This window comes from Rhineura floridana, chromosome 1 (genome assembly GCF_030035675.1).
Source record: "Rhineura floridana isolate rRhiFlo1 chromosome 1, rRhiFlo1.hap2, whole genome shotgun sequence".
Taxonomy (NCBI): domain Eukaryota; kingdom Metazoa; phylum Chordata; class Lepidosauria; order Squamata; family Rhineuridae; genus Rhineura; species Rhineura floridana.
Window position 1 is genome coordinate 279,748,744 of NC_084480.1, and position 21,116 is coordinate 279,769,859.

Here is a 21,116-nt window from a genome sequence, read left to right on the forward strand (position 1 = left end):
CAGTTTCCACCCTCAATCTCTCAGCTTCCAACTCCCTCTGCTTGTCTTTTTCCTCAGCCTCCCATCTTAACTTCTCTCTCAAGTACTCTATATAAGCGGGATTGCTTAAATATCCTTCTGGGGTCTCTTCCCTGACAGGTTGTTTTTGCTGGGCAGTTGCAAATCCTATAAGTGCTACCCTCAATTCATCTATCCCTTTACCCTCGTGAGCTAAATTGAATGTTATGCACTTCTCCACCAGCTCCTCTCTTTTCATTTTTATGTATTCAGCCATGGTGTTTGAGTTCACTCACTCTTTGCCACACACTCTTTGCCAGTCACTCTCACAAGTAATCTTGTTTTGTTATTTCTGTTTGCCACACAACTATTAGGGATTGTCTAGTATTCGTATCTCACTGCTACAGCCAACACCTGTGACGTAGTCTCCTTTGTCACCACGTGTCTTTGGGACTCTCTTTGGTTCGTATCTGGATTCTCTGTTGTTCGTATCCCACCGCTACCACTACATGTGACGCCCTTCCCTGGCTCTCCCTGTCAGGTTCCTACCTGCGCGTGGCTACTGCCTGTCACTAGGCACCACCAGGGACTCCACCAGTCCGGACTGTCCTTTTTTATTGTTTCTCTCCCCGCTCTAGCACAGATCTCAACAGATCCCCCTGCTAGGCAACCACCAGTAATGTCCCAATACTAGTATTCCCAGAGACTCTGAATACTGGTTTTGTTATTCTCTTCACCGCTGCCACCATTTGTTACAGGTCCCCTTCAGCCTTGGTCATTACCTTACCCTCCCTTCTGGTCTGTGAAACCCCAGCCAAGGATCAGGCGTTTGGTAAACCAAATTAAGTATTTATTACAGATAACAAAGCTAACAAGATTAACAAGATTTCTTCTTAAGGCACATAAGCATATGGTTTTACTCAATACTAATCCGAACTCCACCTCCCTCCTGGTAAACAACTCTCTAAACCCCACCAAGCAACCCACTCAGTTCTCTTCTTCCCCCCAGATTCCACCCTCACTCTTCCTTTTATACATTCAGCCATTTTAAACACTCAGCCAATCATCTCGCATTCTACTGCCCATTCACTCCCCCTCTTTCACTCCACTTACCATATATCTTCTAAACAACCAACACTTACCATATATACATTAATATAGGAACATCACAGTCCTCTTGTGGATAAGGAATTGGTTAAGAAGCAGAAAGCAGAGAGTAGGAATAAATGGACAGTTCTCCCAATGGAGGGCTGTAGAAAGTGGAGTCCCTCAAGGATCGGTATTGGGACCTGTACTTTTCAACTTGTTCATTAATGACCTAGAATTAGGAGTGAGCAGTGAAGTGGCCAAGTTTGCTGACGATACTAAATTGTTCAGGGTTGTTAAAACAAAAAGGGATTGTGAAGAGCTCCAAAAAGATCTCTCCAAACTGAGTGAATGGGCGGAAAAATGGCAAATGCAATTCAATATAAACAAGTGTAAAATTATGCATATTGGAGCAAAAAATCTTAATTTCACATATACGCTCATGGGGTCTGAACTGGCGGTGACCGACCAGGAGAGAGACCTCGGGGTTGTAGTGGACAGCACGATGAAAATGTCGACCCAGTGTGCGGCAGCTGTGAAAAAGGCAAATTCCATGCTAGCGATAATTAGGAAAGGTATTGAAAATAAAACAGCTGATATAATGCCGTTGTATAAATCTATGGTGCGGCCGCATTTGGAATACTGTGTACAGTTCTGGTCGCCTCATCTCAAAAAGGATATTATAGAGTTGGAAAAGGTTCAGAAGAAGGCAACCAGAATGATCAAGGGGATGGAGCGACTCCCTTACGAGGAAAGGTTGCAGCATTTGGGGCTTTTTAGTTTAGAGAAAAGGCGGGTCAGAGGAGACATGATAGAAGTGTATCAAATTATGCATGGCATTGAGAAAGTGGATAGAGAAAAGTTCTTCTCCCTCTCTCATAATACTAGAACTCGTGGACATTCAAAGAAGCTGAATGTTGGAAGATTCAGGACAGACAAAAGGAAGTACTTCTTTACTCAGCGCATAGTTAAACTATGGAATTTGCTCCCACAAGATGCAGTAATGGCCACCAGCTTGGACGGCTTTAAAAGAAGATTAGACAAATTCATGGAGGACAGGGCTATCAATGGCTTCTAGCCATGATGGCTGTGCTGTGCCACCCTAGTCAGAGGCAGCATGCTTCTGAAAACCAGTTGCCGGAAGCCTCAGGAGGGGAGAGTGTTCTTGCACTCGGGTCCTGCTTGCGGGCTTCCCACAGGCACCTGGTTGGCCACTGTGAGAACAGGATGCTGGACTAGATGGGCCACTGGCCTGATCCAGCAGGCTCTTCTTATGTTCTTATGTTTTTATCTCTGTATGAGTTTTGTAGCCCTCAGCTGGGAATGTAGTGAAACACCATTCACATTCTATCATTGGTGAGCACAACATCAGCCCCTCATTATTATTATTTCTATTGTGCCATCATTGCGCATGACACTTTGTAAAGTACAAGAGGACAAGTCACTGTCCTCAAAGGCTTACGATTTACAATTCCACACAGTGGAGATACAGGCCGAAGGAGAAATGAAGGCAAGGGTAAATTGTAGAAGGGTATGTATTTATTTCACTTTCACCTACTTAGGTGTAGTTTATAGAGATTAGGAGGTGTGCAAAAGGCTCTACTTGCATGTCTTTGCAATACACTGAAAATACCTGTATTATTTCTACCATGGCTGCAATTCCCACTTGCATGTGCATTGGTTAAATGTCATGCATTTAAGGAAGCAAGTTAATATAGCATGAGATTACTATGATAACCTCCGGTGCACATACATAATGTGTGTGTGTATGTGTATGTGCACATGCACGAGTGCAAAGACTGCACAGTTCACTTCTGTGAGTCAGAGAATGCTCTCTTACTCACATACATCTCACAGAAGTAAATAGAAAAGCATCTATGCATGCAACACTCCATATGTGCACTGGACCCCAATGTACTTTAGATTTTTCACTATGAATTTAAATGTGTATCCAGTCCAACCCAGTGGATGGGATACTTTATAAACTTACTGACATTAAAGCAGGCATATACAGAGATATATGAACATACACACACACACACAAGAAAAACGTTTTTGATGGCAATATATGTAAGAATATGTTGCATGAACTACTTTCCTGCTGGAAAAAAAAGAATATAAAAAACACAGCCTAAATGCTCAGCTCAGGAAAGAGTTTCTATTGACAGATGAAACAGACTTAAAGCAAGGAAGTGATTAAGACTATTCCTGAGAAGAAAATGGTGTCTGCAACAATTAGTTATCTAAGCCAAAGGAAGGAATAAAGATTCTAAACTAGGGGAAAATACCTCATATCTTTTACAAGGGAGACATGACATGATGGAAGAGAAAGGGGAAAAAATCAATCTCTGATAAATCAATCACATGTGCTCGAGGTACATGGCAACTGAACCTGGTTGCAATCACATATCTCCCTCTGAAAAGCATCAGAAGCTTAGAAGAATATAGTAAGAGATGGACAAGCTCTACCAAGAGAATCCCATTTCAGAAATGATCTTAAATCATCACATATTGTAGCAAATAATAACTGTGGGTGGCAAATAGGTGCAGGGTAGGGAGATTTTCAATGGGCAAATGTCATGGAGAGAAAGGTTATACATATTTCCCTTCTGCTACAATCATGGTCTATGAATTTGAAAAAAAAAAACCCAGGGGATTCCCAATCATAAGATTCAATGGTGAACATTAATATGGTACAATTTGAAAACAGATAGAACATTAAAAAATAAAAAAAACATCTGTTTATGGATAGTTGTACTGACATGGGGTTACACAGAAGTGAAAATTCATATAGCAAGGCACAGTTTGGATATATGAGGTACTCAAAAATGGTGCCCAGATCAGGAAGATTGCTTTACTAAAGAACAGTAACATTTACAAGCAAATACCTACCATTTTCTTTGTGGACAAAGGCTCCCTGAGGTGATTCTGGGATACCTTTCCATATTGTGATTGGTTTTGGATAACCAGGATCCATAGTTCTCATATCTTCACTGTACCTCCAGTACCTAATAAAGAAAGCGATGAGTTTAAACTATGCATTTACAAATACCTATTTTCAATGTCAAAAAAGAAACACAGTGTGAAATGATGAAATCAGGACAATCAGATCCTTCCTGCTAAAGATACTGTCCCAGGTAACAAAGACATTTAATCTGCTTGCTTATGGACAGCTGTTGCCAGTAAGGGCACAACAGATTTGTCTAGCTTGAAAATCAAACCATAATCAGAACAATTCTGATGCCTAGGGGTTTTAAACAGCCGCACAAGGAGAAACATTATATGCAAAGATCTATAGTAATGTTTCAGTTGAAGTTTTAATCACACACAAGCCATTAAACCCCAAGTTAAAGTTCCCACAGCAATCTTAACTCTTCTCTTATGAATGTATTACAGGAGTCTTTTGTTACCCAATCATGAAATATGTATTAAATATTTCAAGATGCTGAATTATATACATGTAAGTCTGGATATGAAGAACTATTTACATTTTTAAAAAAGCCGCCAGTGCACAAACAAGTTCAGAATAACCAAAATTGCAATCCTATGCACATTTATATGGGAGTAAGCCCCCCTGAACACCGTGAACATTACTTCTGCGTAACATGCATAGGATTGCCTTGAAAGTTTCAGGTCAAGGTGTGATCAGTATGCTGATGATATACAGCTTTTACATCTGAATCTGGAAGGGCTGTGAAAGCTGTGGGCCAGTGCCTGAGTGCAGTGATAGATTGGATAAAGGCTAATAAACAGTCTGAATCCTGAGAAGATGAAGGCTTTGTGGGTGGGTGGCTCCTGGATCGAGGGGATTGGTCAGTTACCTGTCCTAGATGTACTCTCTCTTAAGGAGCAGATAAGTAGTTTGGGGGTACTTCTGGACCATAGTACTTACTTGAGGTATAGCTGGCCTCTGTAGCTAGGCGCACCTTTTATCAGCTTCAGCTGGTATGCCAGCTACAGCCGTTCCTAGATAGGGTCAACCTGAACATGGCTGTCCCTGCATTGGTAACCTCAAGACTAGATTAGTGCAATGTGGTCTATGTAAGAAAGCCTTGGGTCTAGTCTGGAAGCTTCAAGCAGTTCAAAACTGATATGTGTCTAATCTTCAGAAAAAGTGGAAACACTCATTATGTGTTTCTTGTGTTTGGATTTCTACCTGCCCTTTAAATGCATTTTCAGGGTGGCTTACAATATAATATTAAAACACCACAGTATAACAAATAGATTAAATAAAATAAGCTACACCCCCACAACTCTATAAAAACAGTTAAATGTCTGGAGGGTAGTTTTAGCCTCTTAGCAGGCTAGCAAAATCCAACACCAACAAAAACTGATAAAGAGTGGGGAAGGATAAATTTGTCAATTTCAGTTTCTCATTTTTCCAATCCTAAATTCAGTTCACCATATTTCCACCTGAATATGTATATGTAGGTCTTCATGAAAATTTCTAAGTATTTTGTGTTCACTAATATGTGCATTTTATGCCATTTCCCCTAATATACAGAGTTCTTTGACTGGAGAACTGCATTGCAAAATTTGGGGAAGTGCAAATTTCAACAGATAGATGCATTTTGGTTCATGTATTGTTTCTCCCCTTTGCATAAGCAAGATAGAGTGATCCATCCCTACTCTACCACTTGCTGCATTTTCATGCTGGTGGCAGAGGAAAGGAAGCCCCTTGCACCACAGCCACATGGAAATACAGTGGGTTGCTGGAGGAGAGATAAGTCAATCTTCCCCAATAGCCAGGACAGAATCCAAACCGTCCCTCCTCTGCCAACCTGCTCACTTGCCTGCATGGAATTCCTTGTTGCCTGGCAAGTTGTTGAATAGCTATAAAAGCAACAATAAAAACAGACATAAAAATTCAGAAAATTGGTAGATCAAAGAGTTGTACATTCAAATAAATTAAAATTTAAGAAGTTTTTCTACAGATGTCTAAACAGAAGAGAAGGCCTGGCAAATCTTCACAGGGAGGTTATTTCATAATCATGGTTCCACCAAGAAAGGCCTCATGTCGTGTGTCAACCGAACTCAGCCAAAGTATCACCAAGATGATGCTTCAGCTCAAATTTGGGAACATAAGGTTCATAAAATGCCCCCCACCTCTCCTCAAAACATACCCCATTTTGCTTATTATGTAGCTGCTTCTGATTACCTAACCAGTTGGGTGACTCTCCTTTGTGTTCCCACAATGTGTTGGGAATAGCAGTCAGCACCAAATGGTGGAGGCTGCCCCAGCGTTGTCTCAGCCACACAGGAAAGCTCTCAGTTCCTCCTTTGCCCCTGTGCAGTAGATGACATTTTTCAACATTTGTACCTTCTCCTTCAAAAAACTGCTGAATGGGGATTGGGTTACAACTTTGTAGGCCACACAAAGGGCTATTAAGTTAGGGTTGTACCAAAACTTCTGCCCAATCTGATCATAGCTCTTTCAATCCTGTTTGTCATGGTTCTTTAACCTGGCTTTAACATGCAGCTGCATTTCCATTTCCACTAGCATGAGAGCTTCACAGAACACATTGGGATGCTCTTCTGTGGACATAGAATTGGGCAGCATATCTTAAAAAAAATTGGTAAGTTTTCCAGACACTATTTCTAAAAATAAATCTTTATTCTGGAGGCTTTTTCCCTCAACAGACTTTCACTGTGCATGCCAGAGATATTTTGTTGTTGATCTGCCAAAGGCTTTTTGTTTTTAAGATTAAGCCTAAAATCATGTGAAATGTTTTGAGACAAAGTAATTTTTGTTATTAGAAAAGAAAGGCTTCTACTTAAAGTATGAATAAAACTTTTTTTATTCTTGTTTTATGATAGGTGAGAAAAGGGATGAGTGGTCTTTCCATAGCATTTTCACAGTCAATAAAAATTCATTCCAGGTCACAACTAAGTGTCAGAAATTACATATGAATGAGTGCATACACACATGTGTGTGCACATATACACATAGTTTTTTAAAATAAGAAAAAAAGTTTTTAGAATTGTCATTGAAAAGGAGCATTCAATGCTATATCCAGTAAATGCATTATATGTTAGGCCTCTTCATGCATTAATCTCATGTAGGATGCATCATACCAATATCAGGGAGTGGGGCCACAGTTCTGGATCTCCCCCTGGACATCTATGCACTGGGTAGGATGCTTGCTTTAAAGAAGCCTATGTGTAAGCTAGGAAATGTGGGGCTGTTGGCTCAGTTCACATTTAAAGCTGAATATTTCTGAAACATTATGAGAAACACAGCCATCCTTTGAAATTTGCACATACCCGAATTTTGTGATACAGTTCTCCAACCAACCAATGTTTACAAGACTGCATATATTAGGGGAAAGTGCGCACAAAAATTAATATATTAGTGAAGACAACATTCAAAAATATATTACATTAGAATAACATGCTTGCAAAATGTGCACATCAGTCAAAATTGCATACAAGAATGTGTTTATTAGGAGAAATTTGAACTAAAATGCTTATGGATTTTCATGAGGATTTCTTTTTTTAAAAAAGAAGCTCAAATTGTTGCAGAAAGATGGATAACTGAATTTCAGACTGGAAAAATAAGAACCTGAGATAACCAAAATTGGCAGATCCTTCGTCCCTAGTGTGAGCTCATGTGTAGACTTCTTCAGTGCAAATGTCTGGGCGGCGTCAGCAGTGTGCCTGATGCTGGGTAACTGACCAGCAATGTTATCCCACCCCCTTATAATTGCAGACTATCCTTTACATGAATCAAACATGAAGGCTGGCTACCATAAGTTCACAAGCTATCAGAGAAATAAGGGTTAACAAAACAATCTGACACATATTTACTCAGAAGTAAGTTCTGTGTATTTAATGGTGATCTGCCCAATCACTGAAGTCTTTGGGGGAATCACTGTTTGTGGCCCCATGGCTTTTATGCACTGCTGATATTCACCAGGAGCCGTGCACTCAGTATTGTGGGCCTAATTTTATGGAACTCCCAGTTGAGGTCAGACAGGCTGCCTCCCTCTTGAAACTCTGGCACCTACTGAAGACCTTTTAAAAAAAAAAAAAATCCCAGCAGGCATTTTATAGTTTTAACTTATAGATTTTATAGTTTTAACTCTTTTTATCTTTTTTGTACTGAGTTACATGCACACCTCTTAGAGACTACTGTAACACAGCAGTATATAAATTGTTGAAATAAAATAAATAAATAAAACAAAATGGGGCTTATCCCCAGGTAAATGCACATAGGATTGTAACCAAGGCTGCAATTCTATGTTCTCTTACATAGAAATAAGCCCTACTGTATTCAGTGGAACTTCTAAGGAAGTATACATAGAATCAGGCTGAACGTCGATTAAAATCACTGAACAAATGAAATCAATTTTTCCATGTGCAGAAAAAAGTAGCAAAAAAGAAAAGAAAAAAAGAGTAGCAAATTGTTATCCTTAGGAATAATTCAAAGATAAAATGGGTGTGATCCAGGGATTTATGAACAACAAACCCATATGTGGACATTTTTAAACTTCCCTTGAACAAATGGACCTCATGCCACATTGCAAGCTGATGCTTACAAACTCCCCTGAGTTTAAAAAGAAGCCTGCAACTGATGTGGGAAGCTGCTTTGGGGGGAAAGCACATTGGTTTGGGTCCAATGTCTGGATCTTTTTCAAAATCGTATTTCAAATACTAGTTAGTTCTGGTAACAGAATACAAAAAATGCATAATACTGGAACACTGTACTCCTCGTTTTGCTTAACACAAGAAATGAATGGAAAGGGTCACAATCTGGACAGCTTAAAAAGACATGAACTGGAGATCATAAAGGTGCTCTAAATTCCCCAATATATCCTGTGTTATGTGATTGCCTTTGACCATGCTGATCCACGTAAGTTGATGTCAGGACCTTATAAGATATGTCTAGATAGAAATGAAGAAAGGAATTGAGGGAAGACTTCTTCACTGCTAGAGGATGAGGAAAAGGAGTGAGCACCATGGTCTCTAACTACAAGCTGCAAGTAAATTCAGAAGCAGGGTAACAAAGGGCAGAGGACCAGCTTTAAAAAATAGGGTCAAATCATGAGCAAAATATAGACACAGTGTCCCTGCACAACTCTCATAAATGTAATGGAATTCTACTGTACAAACCCCACTCACTTTCATGCGATTAATTCAAGACACACAAGGTGGTTTGTGCTCAGTATAAAAATCAATACAGATTTATCCCGTATGATTGGGCACCTTCTATTTATACCACTTCTTTGAAACTTCCTCATTCATGTCTACATTCTCATTGTGGTTTCTCAGGCACACTTTTCTCCTAAGAGGACTACAGAACACTTTCGTGGTCTTAGCAGGGAGACCATTTTTCCTCTTTTGACTTTGGCATCACCTCTTGCCTGTCTTTTTCATGTTTGCCAACCTCATTGCTACTAAAGAAGCAACAGTGGGTTGTTCCCAGTTCAGAAAGAAAACTGTAAATTAAATACATGCAATTAAAACCAGCAGGAAGATTCAAGTCTAACAGTACATTAAGAGTGGGAAAAAAGTGATATAAACAATATGTACTATGAAGCTTCATGGGATATGGGCTTATTCCCATTGGTGGTCAATATTCTGCAATAGCTCAATTATCTCTGCAAGGCTCATGTTCTTCGATCTTCTCCTTACATACTGTACTGCATTTATGTCCTGCTGAGGTTCATTATGCTTGTTACAGTTCTAAGTATGAACTCTCCATCAACAGAAGCTTCCGTTGATAGTTCTCTCTGGTCTGGGTTTGTGTGTGTGCACTACAGCTCTTGGTATTTTTAGGAAGACCTTGCTTTGACGTAGCTGCCTTTGGAAATAAGCCTATTATACAAAATCACAATTGAATAAAACTTACAGAAAGTGGAAGTGACAAACACAGAAACAGGATGCCTGTCACTGAAATGGTCTTAGGAACCTGCAGGAATACACTTAAAAAATAACGACTCTTCTCATCCGTAGGAGGCAAATTATAGGACAGGTTTTGTTCACAGTAGAAGCTGATTGCAATATGCTTAAAATTAAACATACTTTTCAGCCCTCAAGATGTTGCTTACTTCCTCTCCCAAGACTGGTACAAGGATAGAAAGACTCCATTTATAAAATTGCACAAGTCCCAGCTCAAAAAAGAAAACAAAATTAGCAACACAGTTGGAAAACATAAACAGAATACATGTTTGCGGGGATGCAATTGAGAGTCACACACACTCCATGGAGCTCCCACTAACCAGTGGTGACAAACAGAGTTTTGTGAGTGCCCAGAAAATGTGTTGGTGCTATAGGTAAGAAGATCATCTATTTATACATACAAGATTCAGTCCCTGGATTGCATAAATGCAACTCTGTGAGTTTCCATATGTTCAAGATGATTTGAATATTAGAGTAAGGCCCACACCTACATTCTCATTACAGCTGCACAGCTGTCTCCTAACAATGAAGTAAATGAGAAAAGCCCTTTGTCACTTGAGATTACTGTGAGTGCATCTAGAAAAGTGTGTGGACTTTGGTCAGAGCCACACAACTTGATTCAGGAGGCTCACATAGAGCTTCCAAATAAACAAGGACATCTCAGAGATATCACTGTTTAGGCAACTCCACACACATCTCAACTGTGAAAGACTGAGGTCCTGGAGATCCAGTTAAAGTAGAGAATACAGAGCTAGGCAGACAAATACTTTGACCTAGTATATAGTAGCTCCTATGTTCTCTTCATGGCAGAAGGAAGTCACAGAATGACTTCCCATGGCCTTTAAAGTCCAAGGGGAATGGAATCAGCCCCTGTACTATTCTTCTGCTCTATGCTAATCTTCCTGCAAAAGGACAAAGCACTGGGATCAGTCTTTGCCTCAGCTTTAGGCAGAAGGGGAGGAGAGACAGAGCAGCAGGGAACTAAACCAAGGTACACGTAAATCAAGGGTTGTTAGGTAGAGGTTGCCATAAACCTTGCTTAATGACCAATAACACTGTATAAAACAACCTTGATCTCTAGTTATTTGCTCCAGCAGACATTACCTATAAGATGTGTATAAAACAATTATCTGGAGGCTAAAATGAAAGTGACAAAAGAAAGTGCATAGCAGTACCTGAAACCTCAGAGATTTGCCACCCTGAACAGAGAAGATTTATAATAGTCAAACACAAAAGATACAAGCCTTATCTTGTGTGGAGGAACATATGTAAAGCCTTGAAACAGGCACTATGAAGTGAGCTGTCAACATGTTCTATGTGAATAATATTTTTCACAAGGCCATTTGAAAATAAAGAAACATGACCTGTCATGTACAGATGCCATAAAAATAACAGGTTGGATTATTCCTTCCAGTTTGAATATACCAACCTATCTCCTTTGAAGAAGTAGGTTTTCCCAACGTCCTCCCACCAAATTGCTGAATCAATACCATGAGGTGGAATCCCACTGCCCAATGTTATCAAATCATGAGGATATCCTGGCTGGAGAGTCGTGTCCTTGAAGACCCAGAACTTGTTACCTGAAGGAGGGGGGAAAGGGAGAAAGATCTGCATTAGCTTCTTGCACTATCATGCATCAAACAGGCACAGTCTAAAGAGTATGACCAGGTTTTAAGTATGCTTAGCTTTCCTCTGAACTCTACCCAAGTAATATGAAGTTGCTTTCGACTTAGTTAAGTACATTAGAAAGCACAACAATCTGTGAATAGGCAGGCATTGATATACTATATAAACAGATATACATCTAATAGGTACAGTTAATTCAAGCACTGGCTCTCTTTCCATGGCATTCTAAGTATTCTGCAGAATCCAGAATTCCAAACACAGCAGGTCACCGCAACTTGTGATTGTGACTCACCAAGCTGAATGCAGCTCATCAATCATTAATGGCGGCTCACCATGGGATTCGATAGCATGCTTGCCTGAGACTGCAAAAATGGTATGAGAGTTGAGGTCAGCCTATGATACTGGACTGCATTTAGCAGGTCATGAGTTGTGCAGGCCTGTTGTATTTGGAATTGTGCAGCATGTTGTGTGATTGCATGGAATGAAAGTTTTTGTCTCTCGTAAGACCTGGAAATGTCCACGTTTAGAAGGCTGCTTGAGCCACAGAAGTGAAAAATCTTAGAAGCAGTCAGTCAGTTTGAAGTACAGACGAGCCCCAAGACACCCTTAGGCATAGACACTAATGGTAAAGTGCAGGCTCTTGGATACATTTCTCTACACCAATCATTTTAGCAAATGACAAAATGGGAGCCCATATTCTTTTCTTGTGCTTAACAAAGTACACAGGCAGCTTGCCTCATGAACACGTATCGGCCCATAGGCACTTTTTTAAAAATAAAATTTTTTAAAGGAAACTTTACTTCACCCCAAAGACGGGATCAAGTTTGTGCTAGAGTCACTACGATGGAAAACCCAGAAAGTCGTTTCACAGTTTGATTTATAGCTATCCCTAGTGGTATTAAACAAGGGAAGTCTTAAAGAGTAATAGGAGGATGCAGGAGAAAAATCATGAAATAAGGTTTGGTTTCTTTAGTATCTTTGTGATTTACAGCATCTCATTTTATCACATTTTTAATTAGGAATTGTGATACAGTTTCACAATCTTTTTCATGCTTGGTTTGCAAACAAAATCTTTTATCAATGTCTTTCTTACTGCGTGCCGGTCCACCTTCAAGCATAAGCATGCTCTTGCTCCTACATCCCAGACTTCATTGTTATGCAAGAGAACATTGCCATCATTTTGTTGCTTCCCCAATAGGCACCACTAGCAATTGGTGGGGCGGGGCAGAGCTAGGAAGCTGCCCTCCCGGCACCGGTGTCGCTACAGCTTACTTGGATGATGCTGGGGTGCGGCAGAGCAGTGGTGAGGTTGGGACTGTGTGGACACACCGGTGGGAAGGCCAGAATGGCTCTCTCAGTGTATCTGTGCAGCCCAGCCTTCCTGCTATCCTGCCCCACCCCAGTGCCACCCAGGAAAGCTGTAGCAATACTGGTGTTGGGAGGGCGGTTCCATGTCTGTGCCCCTTTTGGCCCCCAATTTCAGGACACCAGGCTTTTGCTTCATGGCCCACAAGTTTTACAGACTTGTTTGAAAACGTGCAGACATTTATGTAAGCAAAGCATAATTTCCTGAACTAAGGCCACATTCACAGCATACATTTATTTCACTTTAATCAGTCATTTATTTATTTAACCATGGCTTCCCCCAAAGAATCCTGGGAAGTGCAATTTGTGAAGGGTGCTAAGAGTTGTTAGGAGACTTCTCTTCACTGAGCTACAATTCCCCAAATGATTTAACAATCAGTCCCTTTTCCCAGAGAACTCTAGAAAACTGTAGCTGTATGAGGGAAATAAGGGTTTCCTAACAAATCTCAGAATCCTTCACAAACTACACTTCCCAGGATTCTTTGGGGGAAGCCATAAGAACATAAGAACATAAGAAGAGCCTGCTGGATCAGGCCAGTGGCCCATCTAGTCCAGTATCCTGTTCTCACAGTGGCCAACCAGGTGCCTGGGGAAAGCCCACAAGCAGGACCTGAATGCAAGAACACTCTCCCCTCCTGAGGCTTCCAGCAACTGGTTTTCAGAAACATACTGCCTCTGACTAGGGTGGCAGAGCACAGCCATCATGGCTAGTAGCCATTGATAGCCCTGACTGATAGCCATGACTGTTTAAAGTGGAATAAACATGATGTGAATGTGACCTCACACTAGAAAAGTATCTGATGTTGCATAGGGAAACAGAAATAATTATATTTACTTATCACATCCAATATAGCTGATATCTTTTCCTCTGATATTTAGGACTAAACAAGTTTAAACTCTAGAAGGTAGCTGGATCTATATTACTTTGAGTCTCTTGGGCAATAGCAACAGTAATTATTTATATGAAAGGCTTCCATTGGTTTCAGACTGATGGAGATATATTATGCATGCAGTAGATGAGGGGCTTATTCTGCCATAGCTGTCATAATTATTCGTAGTATGCACTGTATATAACAAACTCAAGATTTATTTGACTGCAAGTTTTCTTCTAGGAAAAAAGGTTATTTTCTGCCTGTTCAATTCAAGAAGTTATATAAGAAAGCAGCTGGATTTCAGATGGGGAAGGAGGTAAAGGAGTTTCAGAAGAATTTTAGCAAGGAAACAGAATGAAAGCCTTCAAACTGAGAACTGAATACTAAAAAGGAATTTAAGATAAGGAGCAGACAAAAAAATAATTCAAGTTAAGTAATGGAAGTGCATGGCCAGTTTCAAGATTATTCATCCTTTGTGGAGGGTATTGAACAACAATTCTGTTAAACAGGTGCCGAACAAGGCAGGTTATAACATTTGTATTCCTTTTACTTTGTAAGTCAGCCCAATTGGGTGGACTATCACCCCACCCCACCCCACCCTTGCAGCTCTTATGGGCAAGTCATTACAGCAGCCTCAGTTAGAATATGTACAATGGAAATATTAATGCCCTGCTGGAAAGAGTCAGTCTGTGGGAGAGACTAAAACATTCTGTGCATATATTAACAGTGCTAAAAATTAACAAAATTTATGTTTACCTGATGTAGCACAGTGATTAAAAGTATAAGCTACGGGCTGGAAAGTCCCCTATTTCAAATCTCAAACTAACCATGGTATCATTAGGTAAGTTGCTATCTCTTAGATTCAGCTAGTAATTTTTTATTGTTGTTGTTGTTAATTGTTGTTATTACTATTTATTGTATTTCTTATTCACCCTTTACCATAAATTTCCAGAATGGGTTAAAGCATATAAAAACACAATACAATTTAAAGACTAAAAAAACCAACCCCACCCATAACCCCCAAACAATAATTCCATGCAACACATTACAGGGAGGGCAACCAAAGCAATTATTCAATTTTCATAGGCTTTTTACGGAAAAAAAAAGACTAATTCAATGTCACAAAAGTGTAAATCTGTTCCAAAAAGTCATAAAAGCCTGCCATTTCTGGAAATAATCACAGAGCCTTTACTAGATATTTTCTTTGAGTGAACCGTCTGCAAATTTATCCATGTGTGTGATTTCAAGGGCCTTGAAGAGCCACTTCTTTGTAGTAGGGGCAGATGCTAATCTCTCAGTTTAATAACTCTTTTATAATGCTACAAATAATGTATAAGAATATATTTTTCTGGCTAGACCTCCTATTAAGCTGTTCTATGGCACAGAAATAACTTGTGAGAAGCTGAGTTGCTAAAGTTCGTTGCTGTTGTTTTGCATTTATCTACAAGTCTTCACTTGATCCTCAAAGCTCATCGTATCTGTATTACATATGCATTTTGCTTTTAGCAGGACATTTTCCTACACTTGCCTCATTTTTTATGTTTCCCTGGTTTCCTATGTGGGCAATGTTACTTGCCTCTTACCCATGCCCTGCCGATAAATTTTAGCTTTCAAAATGAAACTGTCAAACAGTGGGATGAGTATAGTGTTGAAAGTTATGGGCACACTAGTATGAATTTTACAACAATTTTGCTATTGCTGCATTTGTTTTGGCACAGGTTTTAACACTGCAGATGTCTGACAGTTAGCTTTTAGCACTGCTTAAATTCCTTGTCACACTAGGGAGAATTTCACAGTCTGCATTTCTGCCAATTAAAAAATATTTACAGACATATCTGGCATTTTCTTACTACCATCCAACAGGAAAATCACCATGGAATGCAATGAAAAAATATTGCTGCCTTTTAATTAGCTATTCATGCTACATCACCTCTCAGCAACATTTCTGTATGTTCTGACCCATAATACAGAAGATAAAGTATATTGGAAAGCATTAAATAGATGACTGTACTTTCAACTGAGCTCTTGATTTTATTTTTTCACTCAAACTTCAATGTAAAATGGTGTTTTACACTTATTTTGGGCTGAGTAAAATGATATTTTAGATAGATATTTGAGTCAGCATACTAGGGTTGCCCAGCCAGAAGCATCCCAAACCCTGAGATTTCAGGGGCAGGCCATAGTGATGCCACAGGGGTGGACCCTAATGACATCATTAAGCATGATACATTAAGCACCACAGTCGCTTAGAGCAGTGGTTCCCAACCTTTATGAGCATGGGACCCCCTTTATAAGCTGAAAAAAATTGTGACCCCCCTCCCCCCAGGGAGACAGGCTGGCTGCCAGGAAGGAAGGGGGAAAGCAGCCTTTCTTTGCAGGCTTGCTTCTTTTTGCTTCACAAAAAGCCCTCTCATGCTAAGTAAGGGTGTTGCCAGTAGCGGCAGTGCAAGGAGACAGGAATCAGTGATAGTAATTCCCTCTTCTTCCTGGTAGCTCCACCCTCAGCCTTGTTTGGCATCTGCCATGTATTTTATAGGCAGATGCCTGCCCTTAGTGCGCCTGAAAGACGCTCTGGAGCTTCAGAAAGGGCCTCCACTCTTGTTTGGAGCAAGGGGGAGGCGTTATCTGCAGTGGCAGTGGAAAACAGACAGTGTAGAGGGAGTGAAGACTTTTTGTAAAAAATTAATAAATAATTCATTTCTTTACTGTTCACGGCCCCCTCTGGATTACTTCGCAGCCCCCCTGGGGGTCCCGGCCCCCAGGTTGGGAACCACTGGCTTAGAGCATACAATTAAAACAAAAACATTTGCTTGGAGCATACCACTCAAACAAAAAAAATTCTCTGATTGGAAATTAAGATAGAAATCTTAGCTAAATGAGGGTATTGCCAGGTCCAACGGAAGTGACGGGATCACTCCTCATCTGCTTAGGGAGCCTGGATAGGGAACATTTAATCTAGCTTATTTGCTTCTGGCAAGAAGGGCTGAAGTGCCCTCAGGCCAGGCCAGTCACCAGAAGGCCATTGTAGGAAGAAGGGAGCCTCGTGTTGTGAAGATGTTAGATGGGAGCACTCAGGAGTAAAGATGGATGCCCCTGAAGGCTGCAATTCTAAACACACTTACTAAGGGCCTAAGGACTTACTTCTGAGTACATATGGTTTGGATTCTGATGTTGGTAAGGCTTGACTAGGGATCCTTTGCAAAGATATCAATATTCAAGCAGGGTTGGCAACCACCTGCCTGGAATGTCCACTATTGGGCAAGAAACAAACCATTATGTAACCAACAAGGTGCATCATCAGTGGGTTTAAGGGGGTTGAGCTGAGCTCATGGAACCACTGTTGATGCTTCTATGGATGTGAGGGAATGAGGTTAAAGGTAAATGAAATGCAAATAGGAAGAAAGATACAGTGAAGATTTCCTAAATGCAATACCATACCTACCACAACAAGATTCCTATGAGTAAGGCAGAAAACTCTGCATCCCACAACCGGTCAGGATTCCTAACCAAAATCTAAAACTAAAAAAATCCTGGTAGCCAGTCAGCCAAGGTCACAGAAATCCCCATGAAGCACAACCTGACCCAGGGGCTGCAGTTAGTGCAGAATGCTGTGGCACAATTGCTGACATGAGTGAGACCCTATCAGCACATAATATCTCTGCTCTGAAATCTGCACTGGTTGCAACCAAGCTAAGTTCAAGGTGTGCTTGCCATATTACAGATGCCACACAGTATTTGTTCTGCTCTTGTAAGAAATCAATCCTTTAATGTGGCAGCATCTATGCTTTGGAACTCCCTGCCTATTGACATCAGGCAGATACCTTCATTGTACTCTTTTCGCCACCTGCTACAAACATTTTTGGTTCGGCAAGTCTACCCAGGCATGTAGAAGATATTGTGTTTTTTTATCTGTTTTTAACTCATTGTTGGTTTTATTATTTTGAATGTTTTTCAATACCTGTCTTAAACTGTTTTGCATTGGCTGTCCAGTATTCCAGGCAATAGTCTCTTCCAGAGATTGAATTTTGGACCTTTGTATGCAAAGCATATGCTCTACCAGTGAGCTACAGCCCTTCCCCTGTTTTAAAAAAGTATCTATTAAAATGGTTCTTTTCAATTCACTAATGCAGCCTTTCCCAACCAGGTGCCTCCAGATGTTGTTGGACCACAAGTCCCATCAGCCTCAGCCATTGGCAATGCAGGCTGAGGCTGATGGGAGTTGTGGTCCAACAACATCTGGAGGCACACTGGTTGGGAAAGGCTGCACTAATGAATGCACATCATACCTAGGGCACATCCACACCATTCATTTAAAGAACATTCAACGCACATTTGAAGTACATGAATCCCACCACAGAATCATGGGAACTGTAGTTTGTTATGGGTTATGGGAACTAACTGTGAGGGAGAAACTACACTTTACAGGATTCTTTGGGGGAAGTCATGTGCTTTAAATGTATTGTGTGGATCTACTTAATAAACGTTGCCTGAATGTAAATCATAATTTATTTTTTTAACTAACTTTTTATTAAACTTTTTCATACTATACATAAAGGAAACCACTTTACTTAACCCCCTCCCTCCCCTCACCCCCCCATGGATTGACATTCACAGTAATTCATTTACATTTGAACTCTTCATCAAAACAGTCAGTTTTTATAAACGGCTTGTCAGAATTTCATCTTCGACTTCAAGAAAGGATGGTGATACGACAAATCCAGGTAACTATAACTATTTAAGGCAGACTATCCACATTCTAAGAATAATATTTCAAATATTCTCCTTTCTCTTTTCTGCAAACTGCAAGGAAAGTGTCTTTTTTCTTCTTTCTTGCTTTTTTTATCTGCTGTGTAAGTTTCTCTAGTAAGGCCACCTGCCAGATCCTCTGGTACCAAGAATTTAGGGTGGCTATTGTACCCTCTTTCCAGTTCCAGGCAATCACTGACCTAGCTGCAGAGAAAAGATGGTTCAAGAGCTCTTTATGATTCAAATCCAAGTCCCAATCTATGAACAGTCCAAGGAGGGCCATTTGTGCTGATGGGTGAACCCACTGGCTTGCGATTGTGCTGGCCTCCTGAAAGACCTTTGTCCAGAATTCTCACACTCGAGGGAAGAACCACCACATCTGTTCATATGTCCCAATCGCTCCACATCCTCTCCAACAGAGTGTGGAAATCTGGGGATTTATGAGTGAAAGTCTCCTTGGAGTAAGGTACCATTTGTGAAGAAGTTTTAAGAATTGTTCCCTAATCCCCACTGAGATGGATTTATATGGAGGGTTTGACCACATTGAGTCCCAGTCCTCCGGTTCTGTTTCTATTTCTAGGACATTTTCCCATAACATCTTTAAGGAGGCTGTGGGATTAGTTCCTAAATCCTGCAGCCACCCATATATTGTGGACATCATCCCTTTTGTTGCCCCATTGTAGCATATAATTGCCCTTTCAAACCCAAGTAATTGCCTAGAAGCAGCTGCATTAGTATTGAGCGGAGTTGCATCCGCAGCATCCACTTAGGGCAATGCAGAACCAATCTTCCCCTCATGTCCTCTTGTGTTATCAATCATTAGATTTGTAAAAATCACAGTCGGTATAGGCCTTTACATTTCCAAATCTCCACCTCCTCCAGGGTGTCTTTTCTGAGCAGGAGGGGATGATAGGCAACGGGGATTGCTGGTGAAAGTGCTGGAGCCAGAGTGCCTGCCCATATATTCCAAGTTTTAAACATAGTTAAGGTAAAGGGGTTTTTAATCCACCCCAGGGAACGTAATTTATGCTTCCAGTAGGGATATACATTAATAGGAGCTCTCTCCACTTCTAATGATTATATGGATACCCAGCCTTTTAGGGGATCTCTTTGCATAAAGTGAATGAGGTGAGCCAATTGATTGGCAGCATAGTAAAACTCCAGTTTGGGTATTCCCCACCCCCCTTGCTGTTGTGAAGAATAGAACAGGGATTGACGGTTCCTTAGAGTTTTGGTACCAAACAAAGTTATTTAATTGTCTTCACCAGGGTGATAGTTGCAGTTTTGGAATCCACACCTGTAGTGTTTGGAACAGAAATAAACGTTTTGGGACTGCCATTGTCTTTATGGCAATCAACCTATCCATTATGCTGAGATTTTGTTTTTTCCATCTATTCACCTCTTTGCTTATAGCGCTCCAAATTCTCCCATAGTTGGCCTTATACAGTTTATTAAGATTTTTTGGGGTTTTTTTTTACTTCCAGGTAACAGAATCCATTCTGACTAATTGGGACGGTCAATGCCCTAGATAGCTGTGTCTGAATGGGAGGTGAGATGTTAAAGCACAGTAGTTGTGATTTGCTAACATTAACTTTAACACCCACCACCCTTTCAAAAGCGGCCAATTTCCGGAGGAGGTGATCTGTGGATACCATAGGCTATGTGTTTATGACCATATCATCTGCATGTAGTCGTAACCAATATTTGGCCCTGTTTATTTGTACTCCTGTAATCTCTGGGTGGGCCCTGATCCTGCAGGCTAGGGGTTCTAAAGCTAGTACAAACAACAAAGGAGAGAGAGGACAACCTTGTTTTGTTACCTGTCACAATTTGTTTAATTTTGAATCTAGATTATTAACCCTGACTGTTGCTTAGGATTTTTTATATATTTGGTTTAAAACTGCTATAAATTTAGGGGCGAATTTCATATTCTGTAAGACTTGGAGAAGGTAAGGCCATTCCAAACAATCAAAGGCTTTGCATATGTCCAGAGAGGGGACAGCCAGGGTATCTCTTTTGTTTTAGAGAAATTAATTATATTGATGAGTTTCCTAATTGGATCCAAGATTTGGGGACGGCGGACAAAACCAGTTTGATCTATATGTATAAGTTTATGAATAATTATTTTGAGTCTATTAACTAAGACGTATGTGAAAATTTTATAATCTAGATTTAGAAGGGAGATGGGCTTGTATGACTCCAATTTGGTGAGGTCCCTAAATGATTTGGGCAACACCACTATTCTTGACTGGCGCCATGTTTCCAGTAATTGCGCACCATTCATAACATCATTGTATAGGCTAGCTAGGACTGGGATGAGGGTTTCTTTGAATTGTTTGTAGAAAGTTGCTGTAAAACCATCTGGCCCTGGAGGTTTATTAGCCTTAAGATTCTTTATCGCCTCTCCGATCTCCTCCGTTGTTATTGGCATACTGAGGTATTGTGCATCACCTGTCTGCAAAGAGGGGATTGGACAGGAACTCAAGAATTGACATATATCCTCACCTGAGGGGCCAGCGGTTT

At 40.5% G+C, this 21,116-nt stretch overlaps 1 protein-coding gene across 1 annotated transcript in view; it reads right to left on the minus strand.

Annotated features, from left to right (window-relative positions):
* MMP16 (matrix metallopeptidase 16) overlaps positions 1-21,116 on the minus strand; it is a 278,412-nt gene that overhangs the window by 23,688 nt on the left and 233,608 nt on the right. Inside the window, exons 8-9 of the mRNA XM_061602657.1 lie at positions 11,414-11,564; positions 3,976-4,091 (exon numbers count right to left, since the gene is read on the minus strand). Coding sequence (XP_061458641.1) covers positions 3,976-4,091; positions 11,414-11,564 — 267 coding nt within the window. The remainder of the gene's footprint in view (positions 1-3,975; positions 4,092-11,413; positions 11,565-21,116) is intronic.